General features: G+C 50.8%; 1 protein-coding gene across 1 annotated transcript; it reads left to right on the forward strand.

The window, feature by feature from the left end:
• Positions 1-1,591: 1,591 nt before the first annotated feature.
• UBA1 (ubiquitin like modifier activating enzyme 1) lies at positions 1,592-15,395 on the forward strand (the record flags this gene model as incomplete). Its single annotated transcript, XM_084258698.1, has 25 exons — positions 1,592-1,708; positions 1,839-1,897; positions 1,996-2,164; positions 2,274-2,408; positions 3,418-3,524; positions 3,777-3,867; positions 3,971-4,103; positions 4,650-4,747; positions 4,851-4,997; positions 5,152-5,328; positions 5,452-5,556; positions 5,651-5,731; positions 6,053-6,208; positions 8,067-8,232; positions 8,374-8,570; positions 10,313-10,377; positions 10,593-10,788; positions 11,459-11,533; positions 11,637-11,826; positions 13,080-13,168; positions 13,457-13,549; positions 13,672-13,863; positions 14,605-14,706; positions 14,814-14,914; positions 15,050-15,395. The coding sequence occupies 25 exons, from the start codon at positions 1,592-1,594 to the stop codon at positions 15,183-15,185; spliced, it is 3,177 nt and encodes a 1,058-aa protein (XP_084114824.1). The 3' UTR covers positions 15,186-15,395.
• Positions 15,396-15,627: the final 232 nt, after the last annotated feature.

Consider the following 15,627-nt stretch of genomic DNA (forward strand, 5'->3'; position numbering starts at 1 on the left):
ATTCCCCCAGGAAGCATTTGGAAAACAGAAAATAGCTGTGTGATTCTGGGCACATGCCTGAAGATCTGTTTTCTTACTTGTGATGTGGGCATATAATTGTCTGGTTTGTTGGCATTGTTAGGATTAGACAAAGCCCATAGCCCTGTGGTTGACTGGCAGTAAGCTCTTGGTGGGTGATAGGGAGCTTCTGTCATCTTACTTAGTGCTAGGTGTGACAGGTGCCAAGATGGAATCTCAGCTAGAGTGCTTGGTGTAACTGTGTGTCAGAAAAAACCCTGTGTAGAACAGAGGCTTAGTGGAGCAATGGGGGTAAGGGGAAGTGATTCAGGGTCCTGTTGTCTCCAGTGTCTGCAGCCAATCACCCCTTACCCCAGATTTCACTTCCACAACAGGGTGTATCTGTCTCTGGAACCTGGTGTGTGACCCTTGGCAAGTTACTTGACCTCCTGAGCTCAGGTTTTCTCATTTGTTCTGGAAGGAGAGTTGTGCCTGCCTTGGCAGGGTCACGCACATTGAGGGGATGAAAGGTGATAACTCTGGGAGACAGCCTGGGCTTTAGGCTCAGCAGATCCTGGTCTGGCCCGGCTAGCCCAAACATTGTGGGCACTTTAGTTGAATCGCAAAATGTCCCTGAGTGATTTTTTTTTTTTAACCTCTATTGTGAGTTGGCTGTTTTTGACAGTAGTCCAAATCCCTCAGGGGTGCCCTGAGGTCGAAGTGAGGTGAGGCTCATAAAGTGCTTAGTGTGACATCTGGCACAGGGAGGATTCCTAATAAATATTCATTTATCATTATCCTGCTAAAGGGACTCCACATGCAGACAGAGCTTGGGAAATATGGGTTTTCTTGCTCCCTGCAACCTCTTTTATTGACCTGGGAAGTTTCCCCTCCCAAAGCTTGGGGTTGGGTGTTGGGTTTTGTCAAATTTTGCTCTGAGTCCTCTGGGGACTGAGTTCTCAGCATTGTATCTCGTGCTGTCGTGCCAACCTGCTGGATATCCAAGCCGTGTTTCCCTCCAGCACCCCTGTTGCAGGGGTTAAAGGAGAGGAGAATGGCTGCTTGTCATTGCCTACCTGTTTTGTGCCAGGCTCTATGGTCTGTTATTTCTCATCACTTCACCAACTCCATGGTATAGGGAAGTGGTGTTACCAACTTATTTTACAGGTGAGAGAACTGAGTCTGCAGGGGTTAAATGGTCTCTGTCAAGGAGTGGCAGAGTCAAGATTTGAAACTGGGCCTGACCTGAATCTCCCTCTCTCCTCTGACCTCCCCACAAGTACTTTCTTTTCTTGTCACTCCTTTCACCCTGTAGGATTGGAGACTTTATCTCATTATGCTGGGCTGGGGGAGAAAGGCGAATGGCCTAGTGGGCAGCAGCATGGATTACAAGCCAGGCCACCTGGTTCAGATCTTAGTTCTGACAGCTCTGTGACCCTGGGCAAGTCACCTCATCTCTCTGTACCTGTCTCCTCGTCTGTAAAATGGGGCTACTAGTACATAAGTCTTCCCTTCCCCCACAGTTACCACTAACCAACAGAACCATTTACCCATGCGCCCCAGACTCACCTTTGTCCCTCTTTTTGCTTTCCAGATGTCCAGCTCGCCGCTGTCCAAGAAACGTCGCGTGTCCGGGCCTGATCCAAAGCCGGGTTCTAACTGCTCCCCTGCCCACTCCGTGTTGTCCGAAGTGCCCTCGGTGCCAACCAACGTGAGTGTCTTCTCCCTGGAGACTGGCAGGCAGGATGGTGGGGGTGGATGGAAAAGTCTTTTATATTACTAGTACTCTGGCCATGCCCTACTCCTGTGTGTCTCCCTTAACCTGTTCTCTCCATCTCTAGGGAATGGCGAAGAACGGCAGCGAAGCAGACATAGATGAGGGCCTTTACTCCCGGCAGCTGTAAGTGGGGCTATGGTTGAACTGAAAGGTGGGTGCGCACTGGGAGGATAAAGTCAGGAGGCCCAGGCCCTGACCCAGAATGCCCCCTAACCTGGCAGGTATGTGTTGGGCCATGAGGCAATGAAGCGGCTCCAGACATCCAGCGTACTGGTATCAGGCCTGCGGGGCCTGGGTGTGGAGATTGCCAAGAACATCATCCTTGGTGGGGTCAAAGCTGTCACCCTGCATGACCAGGGCACTGCCCAGTGGGCTGACCTCTCCTCCCAGGTACCTCTTCCCAGCCCCCTTCTTCCCTGCCAAGGCCCAGTGCCCCCCTCCACCTCCTACTCCCCAGGTTCTGCAGCCATTTCACTTCTTTTCCTGTTTTCCTTGGCAGTTCTACCTGCGGGAGGAGGATATTGGTAAGAACCGAGCTGAGGTCTCACAGCCCCGCCTCGCTGAGCTCAACAGCTATGTGCCTGTCAGTGCCTACACTGGACCCCTCATTGAGGACTTTCTTAGTGGCTTCCAGGTACCTTGGGATAGCACCCAACCTCTTGTCCAGTTCTTTCAGAGCCCGTCTGCAGGTTGTTACATGTGTATTTAATACAATGTCTGTATTTAATACATAGGCAGTGTTTGTATTTAATACATAGGCTGGCCCTGTGTGCTGGGCTTCATGCTGGGGATGCAGCTGGGGGATGCAGGCAGGACTTAGACCCTGGACCTGCCTTTCCAGGGAGGCACTGTCAACGGGCAGTACAGTAGAATGGTTTCGAGCACAGGCTAGACCTAGACTGCTTTGGCTTGAGTCCCTAGTTCTACTGGTATGACCTTGGGCAGATCACTTAGTCTCTTAAATGCTTTATTTTTTTCTGTTCGTAGACTCGGGCATGGTAGTAATATCGACTTCATAGATTTTTGGAGGGCTAAACACTTAGAATAGCAGCCTGCGCATGATAGGGATTCTCTGGTGGTTTGTTAGTATGAACTCTGGGGTGGAAAAAAGAGCTGTGGGAACTGGGATTCTGCCCTGGGATGTCTCAGTGAGCCAGGGCACTGCTGCTGAAGCCTGATGGAGGAATAGGCACTCACTCTGGTGGGGAAGGGTGCATTTCCTGGTAAAGAGCAAAGTCACAGGTATCATGGCTGAGCAAGCATTGTCTTGAGAATTGGGAGCAAGTGGGTGTGGTAGGAGTGAGCTCAGACTTTGGCTGGGGACAGACTTTTACTTCTGTGTCTTGTAGGGCATGGCAGGGTTGTAGGCAGGCAGCAGTGGGTGTTGGGAAATAATTGAGTCAGCTGTTCTCCAAACTCAGACCTTCCAGCTGCCTCTTTCCCTTGTCTGCTGTGGTCTAGGGATTCACATTTCTCTTCACTAAGTGTCCTCCTGACTGAGCCTGATATACACTAGATACTTTGTGAAAGAGGTTCTGAACCAGCCAAGCCTTTGGGACTCTCTGAATACTCCACACCAGCCTTCCTCCCTTGCTTTCCTCCCCAGTGCTGGGCCCTTGCCCTGAACTTCCACCTCTCCACAGGTGGTGGTCCTCACTAACACCCCCCTGGAGGACCAGCTGCGGGTGGGTGAGTTCTGTCATAGCCGTGGCATCAAGCTGGTGGTGGCAGATACCCGAGGTCTGTTTGGGTGAGTGCCCCCTACTCTTTTCTCCCAATCCTGTCAGGCCCAAACCAATACCCCTCCCCCCCCCAGTTCTCATTACCCTCAGCCCCCCCAGGTGTTGGATTCTGTGTTTACTTCTCCCCATGTGAATGTCACCTGATTCCCAGTTGTGAGGGGCAGAATTTGCTCAGCAAGTATTTGCTGCATCTTGAGGGACACATAGGGCTCCCGTTGTGCTTGGGACTCAGGCATCAGCCCTAGTGCTTTCCTCTGCAGGCAACTCTTCTGTGATTTTGGAGAGGAAATGGTCCTCACAGATTCCAATGGGGAGCAGCCGCTCAGCGCTATGGTTTCTATGGTCACCAAGGTGAGTAGAGCGGCCTTAGGGGTCCTGGCCAGAGGGTGGGCAGCAGCAGGCTTTCCTGTCTGCTCCTGAGCCTCCCACTGAGAGTCACTTCTCCTTTAACCAGGACAGTCCCGGTGTGGTTACCTGCCTGGATGAGGCCCGACATGGATTTGAGAGCGGTGACTTTGTCTCCTTTTCAGAAGTACAAGGCATGATTGAACTCAATGGAAGTCAGCCCATGGAGATCAAAGTCCTGGGTGAGCTAGGACCTTGGGGGATTCAGATGGGACACAGGAGCTATATCCCTGGGCTCTGGCCAGGGCATTGAAGGCTTCTGAATGAGGGGAGACACTTCCTGGGTGTCTTAGATGACCCAGACACTTGGAGTCCCCTGGGTGTCCAGCTTGAGCTCTGGTAGGCATGGGGATTGGGGAGAGGTGCTGACTTGTGCATTAGCTTTTCTAGGAGACTAGGTCCCTGGTATCTGAACTGAGGGGAGGAAAGGTTCCTGGTGTTTGAACAGAGTAGATCAGAGGGTCTACTCATATCTGAGCTGATTTGGAGAGGGACCAGGAAGCCTCTTTCAGTGTATACTTAGGGCCACAGTCATAAGGTCTCGGGCTCTGAGCTGGGTCTGGGACAGAGGAGAGATGGCTTCTGTTGTCCAAGTGGAGCCCAGGCGAGAGAGGAGATGACTCCTGATGTCTGAACTGGGGCAGGGATGGATTTTTCCTTCTCTTGTGGGGCCTGTGGGTTTTAGGGAGGGCTTGTGGGTAGCCTGACAGCGCTCCTATCTACCCTAGGTCCTTACACCTTTAGCATCTGCGATACCTCTAACTTCTCTGACTACATCCGTGGAGGCATTGTCAGTCAGGTCAAAGTACCTAAGAAGATAAGCTTTGTGAGTGTGGGGGTGGAAGCGGGGATGGGTTGGAGGGGTGGTTCTCAGCATTTCCAGGATCTCCATTTCTTTCCTCTGGTTCTGATGCCCTTCTCCCCAACAGAAATCCTTGCTGGCCTCACTGGCAGAACCCGACTTTGTGATGACAGACTTCGCTAAGTATTCCCGCCCTGCCCAGCTACACATTGGCTTCCAGGCCCTGCACCAGTTCTGTGCTCAGCATGGCCGGCCTCCTCGGCCCCGCAATGAGGTAGGTGGTGGGGTGAGCCAGCTAGGGCAGGTTTCTCTGTGCCAAGGCCCACCATGCCTCTCTACCTGTCCTCCCTCCCCCCTCCCTCTCTCTCTCTCCTCCCTCTTCCCACAGTGCCTGACAGGTGCTCTCTTGGTTCCTTCTGCCCCACCAGGAGGATGCAACCGAGCTGGTAACTCTAGCACAGGCTGTGAATGCTCAAGCTCTGCCAGCGGTGCAGCAGGATAGCCTGGATGAGGACCTCATCCGGAAGCTGGCATATGTGGCTGCTGGGGATCTGGCGCCCATAAATGCCTTCATTGGGGGTTTGGCTGCCCAGGAAGTCATGAAGGTCAGCATGGGTCGAGAAGGCAGGGTTAGAGGTGGGCCAGGTGCCCTCCCTGACTTGATTACTTGTCCATCTGTGTCAGGTTGCAACTAAACACTGATGCCTTCTCCCCCCACCCCTCCCTAGGCCTGTTCAGGGAAGTTTATGCCCATCATGCAGTGGCTGTACTTTGATGCCCTGGAGTGTCTCCCTGAGGACAAAGATGCCCTCACAGAGGACAAGTGCCTCCCGGTATGTGAGTGGGCCCCTGGAAAGCAGGGGCAGTGTCACTGGAGGCAATTCTGGTGAGGCCCCTCATTGATTTCTCTCCCTTTGTGTTCCTCAGCGTCAGAACCGTTATGATGGGCAGGTGGCAGTCTTTGGCTCAGACCTGCAAGAAAAGCTGGGCAAGCAGAAGTATTTCCTGGTGAGTGATCCCCTTGGACACTGGTTATCTTCACTTGACTTCTTTCTGGCCACATCATCTGGGGGCTTCTGTCTCCCAAGGGAGGTTCTTCCAAGGGAGGTTCTTGTACTTATATTGTGTGTCTTTCCCTTCTTTGTCTTGAGGGAAAGCCTGGTGTATTCGTGTTTCCCTCCTCCTGATGACCCTAGGACTCAAGGATGTGGCACTGCGTCCTCTTCCTTCTCCTCCTTCCTTCTCCTGTGTCCAGGGATAGTGAGTGAGAGGTGGCTTCACACTAATCTGTGTCACCCTAACTAGCCTCTGTTCTTGGCTGCCTCCTAGGTGGGTGCAGGGGCCATTGGCTGTGAGCTGCTCAAGAACTTCGCCATGATTGGGCTGGGCTGTGGGGAGGATGGAGAAATTGTCATAACGGACATGGATACCATTGAGAAGTCAAATCTGAACCGACAGTTTCTGTTCAGGCCTTGGGATGTCACGGTGAGTGAATTGGGGCTTTGTCATCTCACTTTCCTTCTGTCTTTTGTTCTTTCTGAGAAGGAGGCCTTTCCACTTTATCTTTCTTTTAACTCTTCCCCTGAGCTTTCCTCTATCACTCAGTCAAATATTGAGTACCTTCCCATGGAATCTACCATTTTTCATCTCCTTCCCCCCATTTTCATCATCTTTCATCAGTGCTTGTTGGAAGTGTGTTGGGTGACCCCAAAGCACAGCCCTCGCCCTGCCCCCTGCTTCACTAGGAGAACTTCAAGACGCAGCATATTTTTTTTAAAAAGATTTATTTATTTATGCATATAGGGACTGGGGTGTAAGCCGGAGGTGAGAGGATTCACCAGAGACAGAGTGGGGACCAGAACAGGCAGACTGACTGAAATACACTGCTGAGGGAAGTAGTGAGTGAGACAGGAGAGGTCTGCTGCGCCATGTGGGTCACCTCCCTGGCCGGCCGGGGATCGAACTCGTGCTGCAGTGGCTGGCTCAGCATATTCTTGTACTCAGGCTATGATTTCTTTCAGCAAAGGGAAGAAGTACACCGGCAAAGTCTGGGGGAGATGAGGCACACGTTTCCAAGAGTCCTCCTCCCAGTGGAGGCACACAGGACACACTTAATTCCCCCAGTAGCGAGTTGCGACAACACATGTGAAATGTTGCCAACCAGGGAAGCTCATTAGACACTGAGTGCTCAGGGTTTTCACTGTGGGCTGGTCACGTAGGCACCCTCTACTGGGCATGTACACAAATTCCAGACTCCCAGATGGAAAGCAGGTGTTCATCATAAGCCACTTTGTTTTCACAAGCAGTCTAGACACAGTGGGCTACCCTTATCAGGTAGGAACAGGTGGGAACTCTCCCGATATCTGGGTCCCCAGATGCTAGCCAGGGGGCATCCTGGGAAGCAGGCCTTTCCTAGGAGAGCTCTTTAAGCCTGCTGGGTTCACTCTTCTCTGCACAGATGGAAGCAAGTTTACACGGGGATCTAGCTAGGAAGCCTGCCGGGGGACTGTCATTTGTGCCTAACCAGGACCTGATCCCTTTCCATTCATTCATTTAGTCACCAAGTAGTTGCTGAGGTAGGTGCTCTTCTAGGCACTTGGTATATACCAAGGAAACAAAAACTAGTGGGGGACAACAGACAGTAAATAATAAGCATGATGCGTTAGGGATGCTTATAATGGCACTAATAAGTGCTATGCAAAGGAAACAGCAAAAACAAGGGAAGAAGATGAGGTCATGGGGGAGGAGATTGGTTTTCAGTTCTGATTGCAGTAAGGAAGGACTTCTTTCTGCAGACTTGGAAGGTGAGGGAGGAGAGCCCTCTTCTAGGGAAGCAGGCTCCAAGCCAAGAGTAGAGCCCAGGCCAAGGTGGTAGGAGTCGCGCTAAAGGAAATGGGGGCCAACTCATTTTACCCGTAGTGGAGTTGAGAGCCAGGGGTTTTGCGCAGAGGGGCAGTGTCACCTGACTTGGACTTTGAAAGGATCCTGCTTATCTCAGTACTAATACCCCGTTTTGTTTGGGGGAATGTATCCCAATCTTGGGTGGTACCTGAAGGAACAATTGATGTTGGGTAGGTAAAAGAATAGACTTCTGGTCTGTCATTTCAGTCTGTGTTCACGGCTTCCCTTTCCACTGAGCCCCCGCCAAGTTCATCACAGCCCTAACTGTGTGGCTCTGTCACCAACCGTCTCCAGCTATAGCAAGGAGCCTTCTGAACTCAGGGCCTGGGTCTCCCCAGCATTAACTAAATCAACTTTTAGGAGGACAGCTCTATAGAGGTTCGTTGGGTGAATGCATGATATCTGAGTTTTGCTCCTCTGTCCCCACTCTTGTTCCCCCTAGAAATTAAAATCTGACACAGCTGCTGCAGCTGTGCACCAGATGAACCCACACATCCGGGTGACAAGCCACCAGAACCGGGTGGGCCCTGACACGGAGCGTATCTATGATGATGATTTCTTTCAAAACCTGGATGGGGTGGCCAATGCCCTGGACAATGTGGATGCTCGTGAGTTTGGAGGCGGGCAAGGGAAAATGTGTGTGTGTGTGTGTGTGTGTGTGTGTGTGTGTGTGTGTGTGTAGGGGGGGTACCTGTCTCCTGTCCTCTCCTGATGTTCCTTTTCCAGCACTCAGGTCCCCCCCCCCACAGGCATGTACATGGACCGCCGCTGTGTGTACTACCGTAAACCGCTGCTGGAGTCGGGCACACTGGGCACCAAGGGCAACGTGCAGGTGGTGATTCCCTTCCTGACAGAATCCTACAGCTCTAGCCAGGACCCACCTGAGAAGTCTATCCCCATCTGCACTCTGAAGAACTTCCCTAATGCCATCGAGCACACCCTGCAGGTGATCAGCTTTGGGGGGATAGGAAGAGGACAAGGCACCCTGTGTTTCAGCTGGACCCCTTGCCTTCAGGTGTCACAGCCTAAGCACACCACATGCTTTTTTCCTCCAAACCTTCCCATGCTTCTCATGCAGCAGTCTGGTTTTCTCAGGTGACTTGCACTTTTTAAAAATTTTTATTTAAAAAATTTTCAACTGTGGACAAGTATAAAGAATAGTAAGGTGGATACTCAGATACTACCGCTCACCTAGATTTAAGTTTCATGTTGTGCCACATTTTCTTAGATTCATGAATTTTTGCTTTCTTTGTGCTGAAGTCTGTCATGCACACCACTTCACTTCCTAGTGCTTCAGTCTGCTTCTGTAATGTACCCAGATAACAGGGTGTCTCAGTCTTGGCACTGTTGACATTTGAGGTTGGATGTTTCTTTGTCATGGGTGGGGGAGCATCCTGTGCACTGTAGGATGTTTAGCCACATGGCTGGCTTCTACCCCCTAAGCCCTAATGGCACCCTTCTGAACTGTGACAACTGAACATGTCTCCAGACATTACCCAATGTCCGCTGGGGGCAAAATCACTCCCAGGTGAGAACTGCTGTCGAACCAAAACACCATTTTAATACTAAGCACAATTGGTGGTAATTTCTTAGCAATCTCTTCTTGTTTTTTTTTTTTGTCTGTTACACAGTCTATTTTCAGGTTTCCCCAGATGTTGCTTAAATTAGGGTAAACAACTGGTTTTTCAGAGTGATTCTGTTTGTGTGACGCATATACATACAGAATGCAGATTGGTACACATCACAGGGCTGGGTTTGTAAGGTGAACACACCTAGGTAACTGGCACCCAGGCCACAAACTGCAACTCAAGGATAAAACCACTGGGCCGGTAGCATGACTCTTAGTGCAGTCTTTGGGGACAAGCCTTTCAGAAAGTTTAGTTAGGAGTACGCAGGTGATAACCAAATAAGAAGGGGGGAAACCAGTCCCCTGTCACTTTCCCTTCCTACCGTGTCGTTCTAGAGCATGTGTATTTGTATTTGTGCACCTTGCCACAGTATCACGAGGCCATGAGTGACATCAGACATTCTTCTCCATCCATGCCTTGGATTCCTTCTCTGTATCTTGGGGGTGACAGTAGTATCTACCTCACAGGTAGCTTTACTGTCCTAAAACTTTGGCACTTACTCTGTATCTGGCATCATTTTAAGTATGTCCATACATATACACATACACACCCCCCCCCATGTACATACACACAGATACTTGTTCCTTTATAGCAACCTATGAGGTAGGTAGATTGTTTTAGAAAAGAGGAAACAGGTGTTAGTGTTCCTAAAGTAGGCAGAATTGGGATTTGAACCTAGATCACTAACATCCATATCCTCCAGTCCCCTCACCACTGACTTCACTCACAGTCATTGGAATTCTTAGAGGTGGAGCCTCTATCTTGCTTGCTGCCAAGTTCCCCAGGATCTCATTTTTTTGTGGTAACATACCTTGTAAAGTACACCCATCTTAAGTATAATTTTTTTTCACCTACTCACCAGTATAACCACTGCCCAGGTCAAGTTCATTGGTTGTTAAACTGAGGTGCTGGAGTTGAGGTAGTGGGAAGGGTTAGGGTGCTTCCCTACTCCCAAAGTACCTGTTCCTCCTATTGGTTTATTCTCTGTTGGTCTTTCTATTGCCTTTGGAAACCCTTTTTGTCACCATTGCTCTACTTAATTCTTTTGCTCTGTCTGTAGTGGGCTCGGGATGAATTTGAAGGCCTCTTCAAGCAGCCTGCAGAAAATGTCAACCAGTACCTCACGTGAGTAACCAAATGCCCCTTTGCTTCATCTTCTACCTGCCCGCCAAGGCCTCCAGCATTACTGCACCCTAGCACCAGGCACACTTTTCCAACGAATCAGTGAATGCCACTGGGGGTCTGAACTAGTTTCCATGGAAAAGGTGGGATTGCCCTGGAACCCGCTCCTTGTGCCGCTGTTTAATCTTGCCCCTTTGACCCCTCCCAATTCCTGATAGAGACCCCAAGTTTGTGGAGCGGACACTGCGGCTGGCGGGCACGCAACCCCTGGAGGTGCTGGAGGCCTTGCAGCGCAGCCTGGTGCTGCAGCGGCCACAGACCTGGGCTGACTGTGTGACCTGGGCCTGCCACCACTGGCACACCCAGTACTCTAACAACATCCGACAGCTGTTGCACAACTTCCCTCCCGATCAGGTAATGCCCACTTGCCAGGTCCATTTGGTGGAATGCACTTCCCCAAACAGGAACCTGCTGGAGGCTTCTCCATGTGACTTGACTCCTCCCAGTCATTAGTCCAGCTATGGCAGAGGCCCTGAGGCATGGCAATCCCAGGTTATGCCTTTGTTTCCCTGTCCACTTTCCTTTGAACCAAGAGACTTGGTTTCTGTGGTGTGAGCTGTCTACCTGACTCCCAGAACTGTGGAGAAATTTTGGCATTAAGAGCACACAAATTGATGTGAGTTGAAAGCCAAGCTCCATTTGCCCTGGGGCAGGTCTCTGTAGATCAGTTTCCTCGTTTGTGAGATAGAGATAATAGTAATCCACATCTTGGGGGAAGATTTATTGGTACTTACTGTTGTTAGTACATTACCTGACAATCTGTAAAATTTTGTTAAATGGCAGTGTATCTTGCATAAAGTAAGTACCCAGGAATTGATAGTTTTCTCAGTGGGATCCCTGGTTGGCAACGGAACTTCGATCCATGGGACCCTACAGTCGAGGTCTCTTAGGATTGACTTCAGTCCCCCATGTATGTGCCTGGCCAGAGATAGTGAGAGAAGGCACAATTGGGGTCAAAGGTGAGGGGTTACAATTGTTAGAGAGGCCTCCACCATCAGGTCCTGCTCCTCAAATATCTCTATAGCTCACAAGCTCGGGAGCCCCATTCTGGTCTGGACCCAAACGCTGTCCACACCCTCTCACCTTCGATGTCAACAATGTAAGTGTTCTCCCTGGGGTCACCAAGGGTTAGGGGGAAGGAGGCTGAGACTCCCCAAAGGAGGACTGATGTGCTCACCCTTCTGAGCCTTGCCTTCTCTCAGCCCCTGCATCTGGACTACGTGATGGCTGCTGCCAACCTGTTTGCCCAGACCTATGGGCTGACAGGCTCTCAGGATCGAGCTGCTGTGGCCACACTCCTCCAGTCTGTGCAAGTCCCTGAGTTCACCCCCAAGTCTGGTGTCAAGATCCACGTCTCTGACCAGGAGCTGCAGAGCGCCAATGCCTCTGTTGGTGAGGGTGTTTGGCCAGTCGGCCAAGAAAGAGCCACCACCCCCTCTTATCCCCTGCCTAGTCCTGCCTCCCCACCAGTCCCTGCTCCTGGCTCTATTCTGAAACCTCAGGCCTGAGGCTTCCCCACACTTTTCGAACCCCCCTCCCAACTAAAGTAAAGAGGGTCAGTTGGGGCCGGTTCTCTCCCTCCCTCTCCTCTCCTCCTACCTGCTCTCTGACCCTCAGGGGAACTAGCTATTTGTTTCTCTTACTCTGTGTGTGTTTGCCTTGGAAAGAATAACTTTTTCTCTGTTTCTTGATCTGTTTATCTGAGGGTTGTGGTCTTTTCCTCTTAATAGCCACATCTCCAATTCATGTGTTTCCTCCAACTTTCTCCTTGTATAGGTGTGTGTGTGTGTGTGTGTGTGTGTGTGTGTATGTATACACACACGCGTGTGTATGTAAAGTTAAGTATATGAAATGCGTATATATGGCATATGTGGGAGGTCCATAAAAGGTACATTTAATATATGTAAAAATACATAAAGTGTGTCTGTTACGTATGTAAAACCTCCTCCCACCTGCTTTACCCTCTGCATATGCTCCCATTCTCTCCTTTCCTCATCCCCTTCTATAGCTGCATATTTACCCCTCAACTTCCCTTCTCCTTCCTTTTTTTTATTAAAAGATTTATTTATGCATACAAGAACTGGGGTACAGGCCAGAGGTGTGGGGGTGAGAGGATGCACCAGAGACAGAGTGGGGAACAGAACAGGCAGACTGACTGAAATACACTGCTGAGGGGAGCAGCGGGAGAGACAGGAGAGGTCTGCTGCACCATGTGGGTTGCTCCCTGGCTGGGGAGCGAACTCGTGCTGCAGTGGCTGCAGACAGCTTCATAGGTGTGTCTTAACCCTTGCACCACAAGGGAGGCCCTTCCCTCCTCCTTTCATCCCTCCTCCCACTCTATCTTCCTCCATGTTCTCCCCATCTCCAAAAACTTGATCTATCTCCACTTTGTCCTACTGTCCTCATGTCAGTTCCTTTATATCTCTAGAGATGCCTCTCTTGATATACCCCACCTCTTTCTTCAGGTTTGTACCTGTTGTTCCACCCTACCTCTCCCCTTTCCCCTCCTCTCTGCCAGGATGTTTTTCCTTCTGAAATCCCTTATGTACCCTGCCGAACACCTTTGCTCCACTCTGGCCTCCTGATTCCACCTCTGACCTTGGCCTAGTATCCAAGGGGCTGATGGTATCCTTCTCTTCCTGCAGATGACAGCCGTCTAGAGGAACTCAAGGCCACACTGCCCAGCCCAGAAAAGCTCCCTGGGTTCAAGATGTACCCCATCGACTTTGAGAAGGTGCTGGGCGGGGGCCCTGAGCAGGGGCAGGGGGGTGTGCAAAGCAGAGATTGATTGTACAGAATAGGTCTCTGGGGTGTCTGAAGGCAGCCCCAGACTTTTGTAGGGATTGTTTTACGGGTCTGCCTGAATGAATAGGTATTCCCAGCCATGCTTCTGTGGTCTGAGCGAGCCCAGCAGGTAATTTCAGTAGAGAATACAGGTGCCTCAGATAACAGTAATCCAATTCCTCTTCTCATTCGTTCCTCATTGTCTTTCTCTATAACCCTTTTCTACCCCCCATAACAGGATGATGACAGCAATTTCCATATGGATTTCATTGTGGCTGCATCCAACCTCCGGGCAGAGAACTATGACATTCCTCCTGCAGACCGGCACAAGGTGAGAGCAACTAGACCTGACATTTTACCCCACCGGGCTTGAAGTCTCCATGTTCCATTCCTTCTGCAGACTCGGAACCTGTTCCACTTTAACTATCAATGTCCTTGATCCCTTCCTCACAGAGCAAGCTGATTGCAGGGAAGATCATCCCAGCCATTGCCACAACCACAGCAGCTGTGGTTGGCCTAGTATGTCTGGAGCTGTACAAAGTGGTGCAGGGGCACCGACAGCTTGACTCCTACAAGAATGGTTTCCTCAACTTGGCCCTGCCCTTCTTTGGCTTCTCTGAACCCCTTGCTGCACCCCGTCACCAGGTGAGGGCCTGTATGAGGGAGGTAGGTTTGTGGCTGGCGCGTGCGTGCGTGCGTAGAGTTGGCTCTGGTTGGTGTTATAGCCTGTCAGCATATGAGGGTTTCTGTATTCAGTCATGTGTTTAATACTTTCTATGTACTAGTTTAATTTATGTGGAAGCTTTCAGAAAAGATGGGATATTTGATTTGTGTCCTGGGTAATTACTAGTACCTATACAATAGTAGCAGCCAGCCTTCATTGGGTGCTGTGCTGAGTGCTTTATTGTCTTCATTCATTCATGAAATATTTACTGAGCACCCATTGTGTGTCAGGTACTCTCAGAATGGGTGCTCAGATTATATTCATGAAATAGATTCTATAAATAACATAATAGATCATTTGAGAGGACTAGGTGGTGGCGAGGGGATAGTTTTGGGATTTTTAATGTGGAATGGTCAGAGAAGGCCTTGTTTAAAAGGTGACCTTTGAGTCCAGCCTTAGAGGAAGTGAGGAGACAGAATGTGCAGGCTTTTTTGTGTGGGGGAAATGAGAGAATAGGACTTCCATGATGTGTAGGGCGTTGTTGGTCATTGTAAGGGTTTCAGTGCTTGGGGCCAGGTGGAAGCCACTGGGGAGTTTTGGACAGCAGAGGCTTGTGATCCAAGCCATGCAGGCTTGGCATGTCTGCATGAGTGGAGTGAGGACACTGTCAGGGCTAGACCCTCTCACGGCCCCATCTCATTGCCTTGCTCCTTGTCTTGCAGTACTATAACCAGGACTGGACGTTGTGGGATCGCTTTGAGGTACAGGGGCTGCAGCCTAATGGTGAGGAGATGACCCTCAAACAGTTCCTTGACTACTTTAAGGTGAGGCCTCTTCCTCACTCTCACCCTGTCTGGGGGTGGAATGTGTAGGTGACTTGCTGACCTGTCCACCACGATGACATTGCCGTCCTCCTTTCCTCCTCTTCCAGACAGAACATAAATTGGAGATCACCATGCTGTCCCAAGGAGTGTCCATGCTCTACTCCTTCTTCATGCCACCTGCCAAGCTCAAGGAACGGTTGGATCAGCCGTGAGTTGGGTGTTGGGGAGCCTCAACTTGCAGCTGTCCCATTCCTCTTCCCTGTCCTTCATCTCCTCTGTCCTCACCTACTTGAATTTCCCCTCTCTCTTTTTGCCTCCCTGACCCTCTGCTCCCCGCCCTCAGGATGACAGAGATAGTGAGCCGTGTGTCGAAGCGAAAGCTGGGCCGCCATGTGCGGGCGCTGGTGCTTGAGCTGTGCTGCAACGACGAGAGCGGCGAGGACGTCGAGGTCCCCTATGTACGATACACCATTCGTTGACCCCCATCCACTCCTGTAGACTGGCCCGACCCTAACCCGTCTAGACCCGTTCCCAGCCCAGAGTTGTCATTTGGCCTCTGGCAGTGGCACAGCTTAGCCAAGCTGCAAGCCAAGCTAGCCAAGCCAATTCTGTCCTCATCCCTCTGCCTCAACCCCTCTTGCCACCACTTTCTACCTTGTTTGGAACCTGAATCCTAATAAAGAGTTATTAACCCAGACGTGACATGCCCTCCTGGTTCCAGGGAAGGAAGGGACTTCCTGGAGCTGTCTGGTTCAGGTGGTCACCCATAGGCTTCAATCCCACCCCTTCCTCCTGTCCTCCCTGCTTAGGAAGAGATGGAGGCACCTGTGAAGCCAGAGAGAGCAGGTACCATTTGACTTTGTTTGAATTGGGTTCTCATTTCACCTTCTCCATCTCCAGCTCCCACTCGTCTTACTGATG

The sequence above is a fragment of the Talpa europaea genome (genome assembly GCF_964194135.1).
Source record: "Talpa europaea genome assembly, chromosome: X".
Classification (NCBI taxonomy): Eukaryota; Metazoa; Chordata; class Mammalia; order Eulipotyphla; family Talpidae; genus Talpa; species Talpa europaea.